General features: G+C 42.2%; 4 protein-coding genes across 4 annotated transcripts; 2 read left to right on the top strand and 2 right to left on the bottom strand.

Moving 5' to 3' along the window:
- Positions 1 to 61: 61 nt before the first annotated feature.
- PHYBLDRAFT_177020 (hypothetical protein) lies at positions 62 to 2,121 on the top strand. Its single transcript, XM_018437846.1, has 6 exons — positions 62 to 156; positions 258 to 781; positions 912 to 974; positions 1,040 to 1,181; positions 1,281 to 1,793; positions 1,867 to 2,121. The coding sequence occupies exons 1-6, from the start codon at positions 69 to 71 to the stop codon at positions 1,983 to 1,985; spliced, it is 1,449 nt and encodes a 482-aa protein (XP_018296014.1). The 5' UTR covers positions 62 to 68; the 3' UTR covers positions 1,986 to 2,121.
- Positions 2,122 to 2,135: 14 nt separating this feature from the next.
- Positions 2,136 to 2,876, bottom strand: PHYBLDRAFT_141831 (hypothetical protein; the record flags this gene model as incomplete). Its single annotated transcript, XM_018430681.1, has 1 exon — positions 2,136 to 2,876. The coding sequence occupies one exon, from the start codon at positions 2,874 to 2,876 to the stop codon at positions 2,136 to 2,138; it is 741 nt and encodes a 246-aa protein (XP_018296013.1).
- A 3,486-nt stretch (positions 2,877 to 6,362) lies between these two features.
- PHYBLDRAFT_180066 (hypothetical protein) lies at positions 6,363 to 13,579 on the top strand (the record flags this gene model as incomplete). The annotated part of the gene is made up of 3 exons (XM_018438258.1): positions 6,363 to 6,399; positions 6,455 to 6,803; positions 6,975 to 13,579. 3 exons carry the CDS (start codon positions 6,363 to 6,365, stop codon positions 13,252 to 13,254), a joined length of 6,666 nt encoding a protein of 2,221 aa, XP_018296012.1. The 3' UTR covers positions 13,255 to 13,579.
- A 2,022-nt stretch (positions 13,580 to 15,601) lies between these two features.
- PHYBLDRAFT_79179 (hypothetical protein) lies at positions 15,602 to 17,186 on the bottom strand. Its single transcript, XM_018443439.1, has 4 exons — positions 17,153 to 17,186; positions 17,048 to 17,090; positions 16,033 to 16,995; positions 15,602 to 15,963 (listed from the first exon to the last, which is right to left on the bottom strand). The coding sequence occupies exons 3-4, from the start codon at positions 16,738 to 16,740 to the stop codon at positions 15,703 to 15,705; spliced, it is 969 nt and encodes a 322-aa protein (XP_018296011.1). The 5' UTR covers positions 16,741 to 16,995; positions 17,048 to 17,090; positions 17,153 to 17,186; the 3' UTR covers positions 15,602 to 15,702.
- Positions 17,187 to 17,291: the final 105 nt, after the last annotated feature.

The raw sequence follows: 17,291 nt of genomic DNA, 5'->3' as shown, positions 1-17,291 counted from the left end.
AATAATAAACACGTCTACACAATAAAATACTCTATTATTAATAAACTATAATAATAGTAGATAAAAATATGACAAGTCAACCACCAGCCATCACTAAAAGCCTGTCTGATTCCATTGGTCTCACGCCAATGCTTGACATTGGAACAACTAACAAAGGTAAACTAATTTCTTAATGACATCACGGCCTTTAACCTTTATTTAAATTTTATTTTCATTTTGTTTATTTATTTAACAAAATATCTATATAATAATAATAGTCCAGTTGCTCGCTAAGCTTGAATTCACCAACCCAACTGGTAGCATCAAAGATCGCCTGGCCAAGTACGTTTTGGATGAACACGAAAAACGCCACGGGATTCCAGCCGAAAACAAGAGACGAACCATTTTAGTTCCCTCAAGTGCCAATCTTGGTATTTCTATTGCCACCTTGGCCGCAAAACGTAGCTACAAAGTTATCTCAGTCGTGCCCGAACGTACTTCAAATGATCGTATCTTACTGCTCAAGGCATTGGGTGCAGAAATCGTTCGGTCACCAAACGAAGTCAGACCTGAGGCTCCCGAGAGTGCGCACTCGGTTGCCAAAAAGCTGGCCGAACAGTGGGAAGATGCTCTGGTTGTAGATGAAACTCGTATTGTTGACTTGACGCCTTACCATAACCTAGCAGAGGAAATTCTTCAACAGACATCTGCGTCTTTGGACGCCTTGTTTGTGGGTGTAGAATCTGGTGCGGCTATGAGTGGCATAGCTTCTTACCTCAAGCAGCGTATTCCTGGTCTCAAGGTAAATAAAAAAAAAGAAATGAAGAAAGAAAAGAAAAAGCCAGTGGGGTTCCTTGGAGAAGATCAAGAATAATAATAATAAAAAACTCGATCAATAACAATATATAAAATTTTGGTTACTTTTCTATCAGGTGTTTGGTGTTGAACCTGTGGGATCGGGATTGGGATCTCACCAGCCTCAAGGGCATCACGCAGTAAGTTTACAGATAACATCATCTTATTGACCATTTTGGCCCGTGACTAAAGTAAAATTGTGAAGGATTGGAAAGTAGAGGATATTGGTAGCACGTTTGTGCCCAGCAGCCTCAACAAGAGAGTTGTGGATGAATGGATCCAAGTATCTGACAAAGAAGCCTATTCAATGGCACGCCGATTGATCCGTGACCAGGGAGTGATGTGTGGTGAGTAAAGAGAATGTGGGATGTTTTTATGGGCTTTAGCTTATAGGAAATCACCCCTCCCAATAATAATATTTATTAATAATTGTATACTCTTTTTAGGTCCATCTTCTGGTGCAGTGGTCGCAGCTGCCACTAACCATGCTGCGGGTATTACGCAGCACACAACCCACACCTATCGTTCTGTCGTCATTCTCAACGACACCTCTCGCAACTACACCTCTACACTTTTGTCGGATGACTGGCTTTTGGAGAATGATCTGGCTGACGACGTGGTCATGCGTGAGTTGGAATACCTTTCCCATGATCGCTATCGTGCTGCCAGTGTCGAGGATCTTCAGTTGCCTGCCGCAGTAACGATTCCTCCATCAGCCAGCATAGCCAACGCTCTTGATCTCATGCTTGAACGCGAATACTCACAACTGCCCGTCATCCATCCAGCCAACAAAAAGCTCGTTGGATATGTGTCACTTGCCTCTCTCCAGGCACGTCTTGAACAGGGCACTGTTAAACTCGATGACCGCATTGAATCGTGCATGTATGCCTTCAACAAGGCATCTGGCAATCTCTCAAAGTACCAGGTCATCACGCCCGATACAAGTCTTGCTGAACTCGGTAAATTTCAAACAACTGATATTAACTTTTTCAACATACAATTAATTAATCTACTGTTTTTATTCCATTCTAGCCAAATTCTTTGAAAAGAATTCTTTTGCTGTGGTTACCGATAGTCAGCGCAAGTGGTGTCTTGGTGTAGCTACAAAATATGATCTCATTAGTTTCCTCCATCGCCGTCAGTTTCTCTAAATGATATACATATATCTACATATATATATCCCATAGCACAATATTGCCTTTTTTTTCCTTTTCCCCCTTTTATTATATATATATATATCAAAAATAACAACAACAACAACAACATGTATAAAAAAAGTAAAATCTCTAGTGATCAAGTATCTATTCTAAAGAGGATGAAGGTTTTTGGAGAAGGGCAGGTAAAACGTCACATAGCCATTGCTCTTTACAAGCTGGTTTGGCTTTGCCGACTGTCAATGAGATCCAATCCCATCTAAATGTCGAAAGATCATCAAGTGCCTTGTCATGTACAATGGCCTCAAGTAATACCAGACGCTCCGAATCTTGCCATCGAGGTTTTGAGATTACGGGCTGCTTGACGTCCTCTACAAACAACAATGGCCGTTTGGCTCTGGGCAGCTCATCTTCCTCAATTTCAGCCTTTGACTTGTAACCCTGGCGACGATCTGAAGATAGACTCATGCAAGAAAATGTTTGCGCAGTGTGTGCGATCGTGTGACGATTTGAAGAGGTAACGCATGTGTTACTAGTGCTACTAGTTTGAGGTTCGAGACCTCCTGAGCATGAGCCTGAGCCTGACTTGCGATCAGCTTCAGTTAAAGCTGTGCTGACAAACGGCAGTTTATGTTCGATTGGAGAGGGAGAGTGTGTTGACATGATTGGTGCCAGACTGTCTGATTGAGTATTGAGCAATACATGAGAAAGAGGTGGTAAAGAAATTTGGTATTTTGTAGGCCATCCTGAACAAGTCCGGTCATAAGTAGTGGTAGCTGCGGTTGACTGAAGGATTGGTGGGGAGAGCAAGACAGGAAATGATGGGCTAGGGCTTTGGTAATGATGGGCTTGGTGATGCTCGTAACCAGAGGGTTGAGGAAGGTCCATTGAATGAATGGTGGGTTTGGGTGTTTTATTCTTACTGTGAGGAGATGATTGATAATAAACAGGGCTTGTAAACATAGACAAAGATGCTATAAATCAACTACAAGAATAAGAGTAAAAGGCAAAAGATGTTGCTTTTATAAAGGCTAGTGATAAGTAATTTTCTTTGTTGCCTTGCAGTACAATTCTTTTTTATCCATATCTTAAGAAGTGTATATATATTGCTCATCAAATATTCAACAAAGACGCCAAAATGTGCTAATAATACCGGCTATATTTTATTATATTTAAATCTATATTTATATTTATAAGCATTCAACAAGGCAATGAAATGAAGTGAAATGAAATGAAATGCGTTATTGGGTCCATTGTAGCCTTATTCTTGATTATGCGAGTGGCTTTTGAAATCTATAAATCTACTCCTAAGATTACTTCTTCTTTATACTTCTTTTTATAAAAAGATTACATTCAAAAGATAAGCTTTGACATTTATTATTTATTCAAATACACAGTCAACGGCTGATCAAAATAGAGAAGACGCTGACTGTATCTGAAAGGTAAAAAAAAACAACACCATCCCCAATTGTATCAACCCCTCTTAATTTTTAATTTTAATTTTATTTTTATTTTTATTTAAAATTCACGTACAAAAATCTATCAATGAATCCTTATTGTGCTGGTTTGAACGATAAATGATATTAACTGTAATCGAATAGAGGCTCAAGCTTTCTGATTTGGAGTAAAATGACAAAGAAATCTTTAAGTAAAATATAAATCTGTACCTTTTATTTTGGGATTTATATAATACAAAATGTATATATTTGTGCTAAGTTTATTATCCGGATAATTAGTAAATGTGTACTACATGCTCATTATAAATATTATATATATATATATATAAAATATATGTGCCTATGCGTTTGTAGTCCAATATTAAACAATTTAAAGGAAGAAAGAAAAAAACAGAAAAAACAAGAGAATTTTAAAGACATATGTATGATTCTCAATCAGTAACATTTCCCCCACCTTTCAATCAACCCAATTCTACATGTTTACACTAGCAAGAAAGAATTCAAGACCTTTACAAATCCTCTTATCTTGTATATTATTATTACCAATAACGATACACAGTAAAGAGCCAGGGATAAAGAAAGCAGCATGATTTCTTGTACTGTGTATCAATTAGTCTTTAATATTCATATAAACACTACCCCAAAAAATGAAAGAAAGAAACATAATCACTAAATGGATAGCCTAGGACACTTTAATCACTTAATAAAGAAATGGAAATAAAAAAAAATCAAAATTAAAAATGCCCCAAAATAACCCATTTGTTGAGTCTAATGAGCAATTCAACACACACACACAAAACCTTTTGATATCAATGTTAAAAGAAGCTCTCTTTTTGGTTTGTTGTTGGCATGAAATGAACTATAACAAAGCCAACATGGACAAAGTTATCATATAAACTCAAATGCATTTTGATTTCAAATCTTCCTTCCTTTCTTTATTTATTTTGTATTTCAGTTATACTTACTTGAGGCTTATCTGCGCTTAATTACCATCGAAATAAACCTTACAATCTACTTAGTAAGTGAAGAGCAAGTAAGTATTGAAGAAAAAAAAAGCCAACAAAAAGATTATTATTATTATTATTATTTTCTTTCGTTCTTTCTTTTGGCTTATCTCGGTTCAATCTCAAATCTCGATCTCGGTGAAGAAGCAGGGAAATTAAATTAAATAATAATACAGATATACAACAAGAGTATCGGATTCATAATCTTTCTTTCTCCACGCCCGATGGAGGTTGGTAAATGGGATTTTTTTTAATTAAAAATATATATATAAAGTAACAGGTTAAATCAATGCCGAGTGGCGAGTAAAATGATAGAGAAAGGGTTCTTCCCATTATCTTTATTAATCTCGTTATTTTGAACTCTTTTGGTTTATTCTTTGAGCCAGAAAAGTATCTCATGTTATCGATAATTATTGTTGAGCACAATTCTCAATAATATTTTGTACTTCACTTAATAGCATATGTATATTCAAAAGAAGCATATCAATTGTACTATAAATCTATAATACATGTATATTACCCAAAAAAAAAGAAGATGTAACCTAAATTGGGTTTTTTAATGTGCTATCTCAAGTAAAGAACAACAAGCAAGGTTTCTTCATATTTTGTAACATTTCTGTTTGATTCTTTTGGGCTGGAGTCAAATGAATGTAGAGAATAAGCCAAAAGCCACGATCAATTAATTTTTTTTTGATAACCAAGGTTGAACATTAGAAAATAATCGAGATATTAAAGAACAAGCCCTTGTTAAAGATAAAAATATATACAAGGAATTTATTAGATAATCTTCAAAAATACGGATTAGTCGCCCCTCGGATGTTACGGTGGCTGTGGCACAAAATGGCTTATTGTTTTCAAGGGGGGGGGGGGGGTTTCTGGCGTGTGTTGACTCCGCCTATTTGTGGGTGGGTCGGTGGGCGTTGTGTTTCATATTTGATGTTTTATCAATTTTCTATCCTTTGGATAGTTCATAGCACAAAACATGCGCAACCGATTGTTGGTTGACATAATGTTGCACCAAAGATACGCACATATACACACACATATACACGCACATATACACGCACATAAACACATACATGAACAAGCACACGAACAAGCACATAATCATACAAGTACAGACCTACATACACATTATACATCAATACAGATAAAAAAGATTCATAAAGAGACGACTGGTAGACCTATAGTATAATTGATATTCCTCTTCCCCCTTGTACGCTGGATCTGCAGATGTGTTTATTTAGTCATATTTTTTTGATGGCAGCTGTTTATCCTAAAAGGTTTAAAAGAGTGCAATTGTACTGTTTTCTTTTGGTTTGAAAATTTATACATGAATTTGGCTCATTATCGTGCATGTATAAAAAAACAAAGTATTAAAATAAAATAAAAATAAAAGCAACAATGCAATGCCCCAAAGAGCTTCTCTAATTTCAAATAATAATAATAAAAATAAAAAATAGCATTCCCCCCCAAAATACTGGGTTTTGGCTGGCCCTAAGGCAAAGTCCAAAGAAAAGCGGGCTCCCCTTTTTCGACCACCAAAGACAAACCCGCTTGTTGGGGTTATACACTCCACCCCGACAAACAATACATAGTCACATTGCATCCCAGAAGCCACTTCTCCCTCCCCCCCTCTTCTTTGCTCAAAGCTAAGAAAACATTCCAAGCTACTTGCTCCTGAGCACTTCTTTTTCACCTCTTCTTCCTTTTGTCGGCGGGAACTTTTTTTTTACTTCTCCTAAAAAGCTTTTGTGCTTTAGCCTTTATTGCGGAGACTAAACTCGATCTACATAAATCTACACTCGAGCCATCCTTCCCTTCCTCCCCCTATAACCCTACCTTTTTTTCTCTTTAATACATACTTTCAAAAGTATACACTTTTATATATATATATTTTCACATAACACATCATGGTTGAACATAGCAGCGTACCACCCCAATTTCTTGGTAAGATTCCTTTCAAATAAACAAAATCAAAACTAATTCTTTCATAAACATATAGGTGGTAACTCAGTGGAAAAGGCAGCACAGGGAGCCGTTCGAGATTTTGTCGTGGCTTCTGAGGGACACACAGTGATCAGCAAAGTGCTGATTGCCAATAACGGCATGGCTGCTATGAAAGAGATCCGATCAGTCCGCAAATGGGCTTATGAGACATTCGGTGATGAACGCGCCATTGAGTTCACTGTCATGGCAACCCCTGAAGATCTCAAGGCAAACGCAGAATATATTCGTATGGCCGACAACTACGTCGAAGTACCTGGCGGTTCCAACAACAACAACTACGCAAATGTCGATTTAATTGTTGATATCGCAGAACGTACAGGTGTACATGCTGTTTGGGCTGGCTGGTGAGTAAAACATTATAGTTAAAATAGACGGATTTAAAAACAAATATATAAAGTGCGTGAATTGTGTCTATAGTGTATATTGTATAGTGTGTATTGTTTGTGTTTGTGTTTGTGTTTCTGTTTGTGAGTACAATACAAGAATGACTTATACGAGCTCTTGTATCCAAAAAGGGGCCATGCTTCAGAAAACCCACGCTTACCTGATATGTTGGCAACATCGAAATACAAGTGTGTCTTTATCGGTCCTCCAGCATCTGCAATGCGCTCTTTGGGTGACAAGATTTCATCAACCATTGTCGCACAATCCGCAAACGTACCTACCATGGGTTGGAGTGGCGACGGTGTAACAGATACTGTTGCGGATGCCAATGGACACGTAGTCGTACCCCCAGAAGCATATGCCAGTGCTTGTGTAAAGACAGCCGAAGAGGGTCTGGTTGCAGCAGATAAGATTGGCTACCCAATCATGATCAAGGCTTCAGAGGGTGGTGGTGGCAAGGGTATCCGTAAGGTCGACGGTCCCGAAACTTTCAAACAGTGCTTTGCCCAGGTTCAGGGTGAAATCCCAGGCTCCCCCATTTTCATCATGAAGTTGGCCGGTAACGCACGTCACTTGGAAGTCCAGTTGTTGGCTGATCAGTACGGTAACGCCATCAGTTTGTTCGGTCGTGATTGCTCTGTCCAGCGCCGTCACCAGAAGATTATCGAAGAAGCACCAGTAACAATCGCCAAGCCCGACGTCTTTGAGCAGATGGAAAAGGCTGCAGTCCGTCTCGCCAAATTGGTCGGTTACGTGTCTGCAGGTACTGTCGAGTACCTCTACAGCCACCACGACGAGCAGTTCTACTTCCTCGAATTGAACCCCCGTCTCCAGGTCGAGCATCCTACAACTGAAATGGTCTCAGGCGTCAACCTGCCTGCTGCCCAGCTCCAGATTGCAATGGGTATCCCTCTCCACAGAATCAAGGATATCCGTGTTCTCTATGGCGTTCAGCCCAACAGTGGATCCGAGATCGATTTCGAGTTCTCTAGCCCAACCTCTCTCCAGAGCACCCGTCGTCCTGTTCCCAAGGGTCACGTCATTGCTGTCCGTATCACAGCTGAGAACCCAGATGCTGGCTTCAAGCCTTCTTCAGGTATCATGCAGGAACTTAACTTTAGATCAAGCACAAACGTCTGGGGTTACTTTTCTGTTGTATCTGCCGGTGGTCTGCACGAGTATGCCGATTCTCAGTTCGGTCACATCTTCGCCTATGGTGAAAACCGTCAGCAGGCTCGCAAAAACATGGTTATTGCACTCAAAGAGCTTTCTATCCGTGGTGACTTTAGAACAACTGTTGAGTACATTATCCGTCTTTTGGAGACCCCCGATTTCGAGGAGAACACAATCAACACCGGATGGCTCGATATGCTGATCACCAAGAAGCTCACCGCAGAACGTCCCGATTGTATGCTCGCAGTCTTCTGTGGTGCCGTCACAAAAGCCCATTCCGCTTCCCAAGAATGCTGGCAGCAGTACAAGCAGTGTCTCGAGAAGGGTCAGGTCCCAGGAAAGGGCACTCTCAAGACTGTATTCTCGGTTGATTTCATCTACGAGAACGTCCGCTACAACTTCACCGTCACTCACTCGGCACCCTCCATCTACACCCTTTACCTTAACGGCACAAAGACCCAGGTCGGCGTTAGAGACCTTTCTGATGGCGGTTTGCTTGTATCTATCGGCGGAAAGTCCCACACCACATACTCTCGTGAAGAAGTCCAGGCCACTCGTCTCATGATCGATGGCAAGACCTGTCTTCTTGAGAAGGAGAGCGACCCCACTCAGCTTAGAAGTCCTTCGCCCGGTAAGCTTGTCAGTCTGTTGTTGGAGAACGGTGATCACGTCAAGGCCGGTGAGGCCTATGCAGAGATTGAGGTCATGAAGATGTACATGCCCCTTGTGGCTGGTGAGGACGGCCACATTCAGTTTATCAAGCAGGTCGGTGCTACCCTCGAGGCTGGTGATATCATCGGTATTCTGTCTTTGGATGATCCCAGCCGTGTCAAGCACGCCCTGCCCTTCACTGGCCAGGTTCCCGTCTTTGGCCCCCCTTATATCAGCGGTGACAAGCCTATCCAGCGTTTCCAAGACACCAAGCACATCCTCGAGTACATCCTCCAGGGTTATGACAACCAGGCTCTTGCCCAAACCGTTGTCAAGGATCTCACTGACATCTTGCGTAACCCTGAGTTGCCTTACTCTGACATGACCCAGACTATGTCTGTCCTTTCTGGTCGTATCCCCCAGCGTCTTGAACAAGCCCTCCAGGCTCTCCAGGCCTCTAGCGCAGAGGCCAAGAAGGAGTTCCCTGCAGTCGAATTACAGAAGATTGTCGAGAACTTTGCTCGTGATAACATTACTACCCATTCTGAAGTCAACGCTTACAAGACCGCTACTGAGCCATTGACAACCGTGTTTGAGAGATACAGCCACGGATTGAAGCAGTACGAGTACTCTGTCTACGTTGAGCTCATGGAGAAGTACTACGACGTCGAGATTCTTTTCAGCACCCAGCAGCGTGAGGAAGAAGTCATTCTGTCCCTCCGTGACCAGAACAAGGACGATCTTGAGAAGATTCTTAGCATCATCCTTTCCCACACCAAGGTTAACGTCAAGAACAACCTTATCCTTATGCTTTTGGATATCGTTGGTCCTGCCTCAGCCACCGGCGGTGCCATTGACAAGTACTTTGTACCCATTCTCAAGCGTCTTTCCGAGATCGACAGTCGTGCTACACAAAAGGTTGCCCTCAGAGCACGTGAGTTCCTTATTTTGTGCCAGTTGCCCTCGTACGAGGAACGCCAGGGTCAGATGCTCCAGATTCTCAAGAGCTCTGTAACCGAGAGTGTTTATGGTGGCGGTGTTGAATACAGAACCCCCAGCTTGGATGTCTTCAAGGATCTTATTGACACCAAGTTCAACGTGTTCGATGTTCTTCCTAACTTCTTTTACTATGATGATCCTTATATTGCTCTTGCTGCTATTGAGGTTTACTGCCGTCGTTCTTACCACGCTTACAAGATTCTCGATGTTGCTTATAACCTCGAGCGTCAACCTTATATTGTTGCCTGGAAATTCTTGCTCCAGACTGCCGGTCACGGTTTGAACTCTGACCAGCGTGTGGCCTCTTACTCTGACTTGACCTTCTTGTTGAACAAGACCGAGGAAGAGCCTATCCGTACAGGTGCTATGACTGCTTGCAAGTCACTCGAAGACCTTGAGGCTGAGCTGCCCCGTATCCTCACCGCTTTCGAGGAAGAGCCTTTGCCTCCCATGTTGAAGCGTTCCGGTCCCAAGGAAGAGCGCATGGAGAACATTCTCAATGTAGCCGTCTACAGCGATGTAAACAAGGATGATGCCTACTGGCGCCCTAAGGTTGCCGAGCTTATCCGCCGCCACACTGCTGAATTCCGCAAGGCTCATTTGCGCCGTCTTTCTGTGGTCGTGTGCCGTCCCAACCAGTGGCCCGACTACTACACCTTCCGTGAGCGCGAGAACTACACTGAGGATGAGACTATTCGCCACATTGAGCCTGCTATGGCTTACCAGCTTGAACTTACTCGTTTGTCTAACTTCGAGATCAAGCCTTGTTTCATCGAGAACAGACAGATGCATGTCTACTATGCTGTTGCCAAGGAAAACCCCTCTGACTGCCGATTCTTTATCCGTGCTCTCGTCCGTCCTGGCCGTGTCAAGAACTCGATGCGCACTGCTGATTATCTTATCTCTGAGAGTGACCGTCTGTTGAACGACATTCTTGATACTCTTGAGATTGTTAGCCACGAATACAAGAACTCTGACTGCAACCACTTGTTTATCAACTTCATCCCCACATTTGCTATTGAAGCTGATGAGGTCCAGCACGCTCTTAAGGACTTTATCGACCGCCATGGCAAGCGTCTCTGGAAGCTCCGTGTGACAGGTGCTGAAATCCGTTTCAACATCCAGTCTAAGCGTCCTGATGCTCCTATCATTCCTCTGCGTTTCACTGTCGACAACGTTTCTGGTTTTATCTTGAAGATGGATGTCTACCAGGAAGTCAAGACCGAGAAGAACGGATGGGTCCTCAAGTCTGTTGGCAAGATCCCCGGTGCCATGCACATGCAGTCTCTTTCCACACCTTACCCTACCAAGGAGTGGCTCCAGCCTCGCCGTTACAAGGCTCATCTTATGGGTACTACTTACGTGTATGACTTCCCCGAACTCTTCCGTCAGGCCCTTCACAACCAGTGGGCTCTTGCCATCAAGAAGGACAGCAACCTCAAGTGCCCCAGCCAGGTCGTTGAAGCCAAGGAGCTTGTATTGGACGAGGACGAGGTTCTGCAGGAGATCGACCGCGCACCCGGAACTAACACCGTTGGTATGGTCGCCTGGATCCTCACCCTCCGTACACCAGAGTACCCCCGCGGTCGTCGTGTAATTGCTATTGCTAACGACATCACTTTCAAGATCGGTTCTTTCGGTGTAGAGGAAGATACTGTCTTCTTCAAGGCTTCCGAATTGGCTCGTGAATTGGGTCTTCCCCGCATCTACCTTTCTGCCAACTCTGGTGCCCGTATCGGTCTTGCTGACGAACTCATCGGCCAGTTCAGAGCCGCCTGGAAGGATAATGCCAACCCCTCTGCTGGCTTCAAGTACCTCTACCTGTCTCCCAAGGAGTACATCTTGCTCAAGCAGACCAACCAGCTCGAGAGTGTTTTGGTTGAGGAAATCGAAGAAGAGGGTGAGAAGCGTATGAAGATTACCGATATTATTGGTCAGATGGATGGTATTGGTGTTGAGAACTTGCGTGGATCCGGCCGCATTGCTGGTGCTACTTCCCGTGCTTACGATGATATTTTCACCATCACTCTTGTGACATGTCGCTCTGTTGGTATTGGTGCTTACCTTGTCCGTCTTGGTCAGCGTACCGTTCAGAATGAAGGTCAGCCCATTATCCTCACCGGTGCTCCCGCTCTCAACAAGGTTCTTGGTCGTGAAGTCTACACTTCCAACCTCCAGTTGGGTGGTACTCAGATCATGTACAAGAATGGTGTGTCTCACTTGACTGCCGAGAACGATTTGCAGGGTATCGAAAAGATTGCTCAGTGGTTGTCCTATGTTCCTGAAGTTCGTGGTGCCCCAGTCCTGATGCGTGTTGGCCTTGACCCCGTTGACCGTGAGATTGAGTACATGCCCCCCAAGGGTCCATCTGACCCCCGTCTGTTCTTGGCCGGTAAACAGGAGAACGGCAAGTGGCTCAGTGGTTTCTTTGATCACGACTCTTTTGTTGAAACCCTGAGCGGCTGGGCTCGTACTGTTGTTGTCGGTCGTGCTCGTCTTGGTGGTATTCCCATGGGTGTTGTTGCTGTCGAGTCTCGTACCGTTGAGAACATTGTTCCTGCCGATCCTGCCAACGCAGATTCTACCGAACAGGTCTTCATGGAGGCTGGTGGTGTCTGGTACCCCAACTCTGCCTACAAGACTGCTCAGGCTATTAACGATTTCAACAAGGGTGAGCAGCTTCCTTTGATGATCTTTGCCAACTGGCGTGGTTTCTCTGGTGGTCAGCGTGATATGTACCACGAAGTTCTCAAGTATGGTGCCCAGATTGTTGATGCTCTCTCCAACTACAAGCAGCCCGTTTTCGTTTACATTATCCCCAACGGTGAGTTGCGTGGTGGTGCTTGGGTAGTCGTTGACCCCACCATCAATGAGGACATGATGGAGATGTATGCCGACAACCTCGCACGTGGTGGTGTTCTTGAGCCCGAAGGTATTGTAGAGATCAAGTACAGAAAGCCCCAGCTTTTGGCTACCATGGCTCGTCTTGATGAGCGTTACGCTACTCTCAAGCGTGAGTTCGAAGAGGCCAGTGCAGACAAGAAAGAGGATGCCAAGCGTCTTTTGGAAGCCCGCGAGCAAGAGCTTATGCCCGTGTACCAGCAGATTGCTGTCCAGTTTGCCGATCTTCACGATCGTGTTGGCCGTATGTCTGCCAAGAACGTCATTCGCCGCCCCATCGAATGGCGCCATGCCCGTAAGTACTTCTTCTGGCGTGTCCGTCGTCGCCTCTTTGAGGAGTACGCCATCCGCGAGATTTCTGCTGCCACCAAGGGTAAGATGGAGCGCAACAAGATGTGCTCTCACCTTGAACAGTGGTTCTTGGCTGACACCAACAGCCTTGTTGAGGACTGGAAGAATGGCGATGAACAGGTCTCTGAGTGGTTCGAGAAGCGTGCCGAGCTTATCAAGCAGCGCATCAGCAAGCTTAGATCCGAGGCTCTTAGAGAACACGTTGCATCCCTGGGTGCTGTTGATAAGGAAGCCGTTGTTGATGGTTTTGGAAAGATTTTGGAAAGCATGTCTGCTGAGGAACGCAAGTCTGTTCTCCGGAAATTGGAGTTCTTGAGCGGATCCCTCTCACAGTAGAAAAGAAAAAAGAATAATAATTCTACCTTTTTTATATATATATTCCTTTTTGTAATCTCTTTCTCTTTATCAATCCACCTTTTCTTTTAATATATATACATTTTCATCCTAGCATAAACACAACAAAACGGACTATCTTGGTGCTCTTTTGAAAAACAAGCACCAACATTTCATTCTTTTGACAAACAAAAGAAGTGGTAGAAAAGGCAGGAGAGGGGAATCTTTAGGCGAGAGGTTGTATTATTTAAACTTGAGGCGATAAAGTAGCATGAATATCTAATCAATCAATGCAAGATTTTAAGAAATATATTTTGTATAGAATGTCTTTTTTGTTGTTGTTGAAGATCCTACTGTAGCCTCTTTCCTTTTCAAAGAACTTGTTTTTAATATCCTTCCACATTCTGATTGTGATGTACTTAGTTTGTAGAGAAATGTTCGTCTTCTCATAATTGTTGTTGTTAATTAGATAAGGCATGACAAGATTCAAATTATAAAACGCTACAAGAAATAAAGAAATTCATAATAATTTCTTTTGGATAATTACAGCTACTAACTTAATATAACTATGTGATATATGATGAGAATATATGAAATCCACAGTAAGGTTTTTTTTTGGTACACAAGTTTTACTATTCGACATTTAAACAACATGGATCTGTGGTGAGAATATCGAGGTCTCCGTGAACATTTGTCCCCTAGCTGTAGAACAGACATTGACTGAAATTAATAAACGCCAGGCAGTTTTACGTTCTAGAAGAAAATCACGGATTTCCAATCTTTCTTTAGGTGTATTCCCTGAGGAAAGGTTGGCATCAAACATGGCTATGTGATGCAAATATCCAATTTTCATTAATAACAGTTTTTTAGAGTGAAAAAAATAGATGCTTTGATTAACATTGCCGCAATCAACATAAAACAACGTTTAGATATTGGATCGCAATGTGTGCTACTAGATTACTTACACACGCAATAACAATTTACATGGCTGATTTTCTGCATTTAATTTGTCATTTGTAACAAAATGATACTTTTTTAAGTAATTCTTTAAAGTATAATAGACATCTGTTTAAATAAGATACACTTTCAGGGATGTGATATTGTTGTTAACTAGAATTAGATAGGCTAGTCTATGGTAGTTAAATACGTTTTTTCTTTACTCTTGATTGATTTGGTGGATTATAGAAATTATGATGGCCGTCGATATGGTCTATTTAATTCTAATTTCATAAATTTATTTAGAGTACTTTGACTTTACATACTGTTTTGATGTAGTACAAGTATCAAGTAGTAATATCAGTGTCTATATAAAGAGTATGAGTCTAAGGTAAGAAATAAAAAAAAAAATAGAATCAAATGTACTCCTGGGTTTTGCTGGCACGGACCTTGTATAGCTCTTGTGCTCCATTCCTGGAACAGAAGTTGTGTCACTGATTTCTAGCGGAATATATCTTGGTTCATGCAGCGGTGCTTCAGAGTTTCGATAATTCGGTCTTTGTTCTTGGCGGACAGTCGGTGTTAGTTTTGACTATTCTGGATGGTAACCAAGAGAAAGATACTCTCGATATTAAACTCGTAGTATCTTTAATAAACTTTAAAGGCAATACACTATGAAGCATGTTTGTACGTGACTTATTATTGCTAGTATTCAAAGTGTCATTATGTAATAAGGTACATAATTTATTTTATATAAGTGAAAGTGAGTGAGTGAGAGATTTTCTTTGGCGCGCAAAAGATATTTATCGGCATATTTTTATTATATGCTAAACATACTTTATATTAAAAAATACATGTATTAATGCACCCACACACATAACGAATTTTAATGTTGTATAGAGTATAGATTAACAGTACAGCTTGTAAGATACAAGAATTTCGAGGAATATCAAAGGTAGAATTAACCGTTGGATTAACAGTTGTACCTGAGTAAAACTTTAATATTTGGTAACCGCGTACATTTAAAAATTTATTCAGTTGATTGAACAGATGGGTAGAGTAATGAACATTAATTTAAGTTATTGCGTGTTGAGTCCCTCTTCACCAAATGATATTCAACAAGGCTACTTAGCACTACGTAACAATTATGTATTATATCTTAATGAGATAAATGTAAATAGAACTGCACATATGAATTCTACATAATAAGCTATTGTTTTTATTTTGTGGCTAGTCTCTGCAAATCTAAAGCTGTATATAGCAGATTTACACCATTAATACATGCGCGTGTATTAGTTTTCGAGTTCTGTCGATTATTCTTATAAGATTATATATATAATATTTAGCGAGAAAATATACGTTAACGGCTATTAATATATAATGACTATGATTCATATATGTGTTTTATACATGTATAATGAATGTCTACAGTTTTATTTTGTTTTGTGAAAATGGTAAATTAAGAAGGATCTATTTCAATTAAAAAATGGGGAAGCACTATACTCCAGTTTATGTTTAGAAACGGCGCTTGGAGGCTCTTCGTGCCATGGCTGCTGCTTGTTGACGCTCACGAAGAACACGTTCCTTCTCAGACTTCTCATGGAGAACTTGTTGCTCCTTAAAGTTTTCAAAGAAACCCTTGGTGTCTTTCTGGAGCTCTGCTGGAGGCTTTACCAATTTAGGAATGTTCAATACATTTCTGACGCTTTGGTTCTTCAAACCAAGAATCTGGAAAATAGAAAAGGCGTTGGATGTAACCCAGTACACAAAGACAGCCTATGAATTCAACAATGGATTAGCTTCGTAAAATACATAATCTCTGTTACGTCTATCTCCTAAACCTACACTTGGCATCCATGCGGTAAAAGGAACCATAACAACGGTCAAACCACGGAAGAGGTTCTTCATACCCTTGCTCTGGGGGTTAGCAGCACCAGCCTCGGTACCAGCCTCCAACACGGCCATAACACCGGCAGCACTGACAACAGGAAGAATATAGTAGGGATCCTTGTCAGCAAGATCGGTGAACCACAGCATACCACCATCATGCATTCCAGGAACAGGAAGTTCTGCCATTGCTCTAAGGGCCATGAAGAAAGAAATCATGACGGGCATCTGAACAATGGGGAGAGCAAGGGACTTCATAGGGTGACATTCGTTCTTCTTGAAAAGATCCTGGATCTCGTGTGTATACTTTCCAGTTGCCATTGAATCACCCTGTGCCTGAGCGGCCTTAAGGTTAGCCATGATACGAGTCACATCAGGATTGATATTCATAAGTCTGGCATTGTTGCGCTGGATCTTGATCATGAGAGGAAGAAGTGCAAGACGAACAACAATGGTAGCTACAGCAATGGATCCCCACCAGGGAAGGCCACTGTATACATGAATAGCCTCTAACATAGCCTCAAGTCCACCTACGGGTGTAAAATTGCACAATCCCATTGCCTTGAAATCTCCCAACTGTGCAGCTGTCTGGATAATGCTTTCGCTTGAAGTCTGTGCGATCTGATCCAAGGCGGTTTGAGCAGGGGCGCTAGTGGCGTCAGTCATCAATGTCTCTCCAGCGGAAGTACTAGAAACCTCGGCAGCCTTTGTAGGTTCGACAGATTCGAGGACCTGGAGTGATTCCGACTTTTCGGCGGGGATGGCGTCTTCGGTGTTGGTGGCATAGCTACGGACGTTAGCATGATGTAACAAAGCAGCTCCTCCAGCGCGTGTGCCATTATTTTGGGACGCCTTTGTAATCAGACCAAACAATTGAGAGCGCTTGGGAGTCTGTAGGACACTTGCATATCCAGAAGAGAACTAGAGCTGGGTCTCAATAGTCTCATTCTCTTTGTCTCAAAGTTGGACTTACCAAGCGTGCTGAAGGTGCGCTGACACGAATGCTGGCCAGAGTGCTGTTAAAAAAGTCTATTAGTATTCTTTTTTTTCTTAATTTAAAATGCATTCTCCTGTCTACCTCTTGAGCACAATGCGTCTGGAGGCTCCAATCATCATGCTTTGAAGTGTCGGGAGGCGATGGACGTTAAACCAGTCAGTTCCTGTTGACAGGTTTTCTTCTTGCCCAGGGGGCTAAGCCACTTCAATGCGGTCCGAGG

The sequence above is a fragment of the Phycomyces blakesleeanus genome, assembly GCF_001638985.1.
Source record: "Phycomyces blakesleeanus NRRL 1555(-) unplaced genomic scaffold PHYBLscaffold_4, whole genome shotgun sequence".
In the NCBI taxonomy this organism is placed as follows: domain Eukaryota; kingdom Fungi; phylum Mucoromycota; class Mucoromycetes; order Mucorales; family Phycomycetaceae; genus Phycomyces; species Phycomyces blakesleeanus.
The sequence above is the reverse complement of the archived record's forward strand: the minus strand, read 5'-3'. Positions and strand labels throughout refer to the sequence as shown.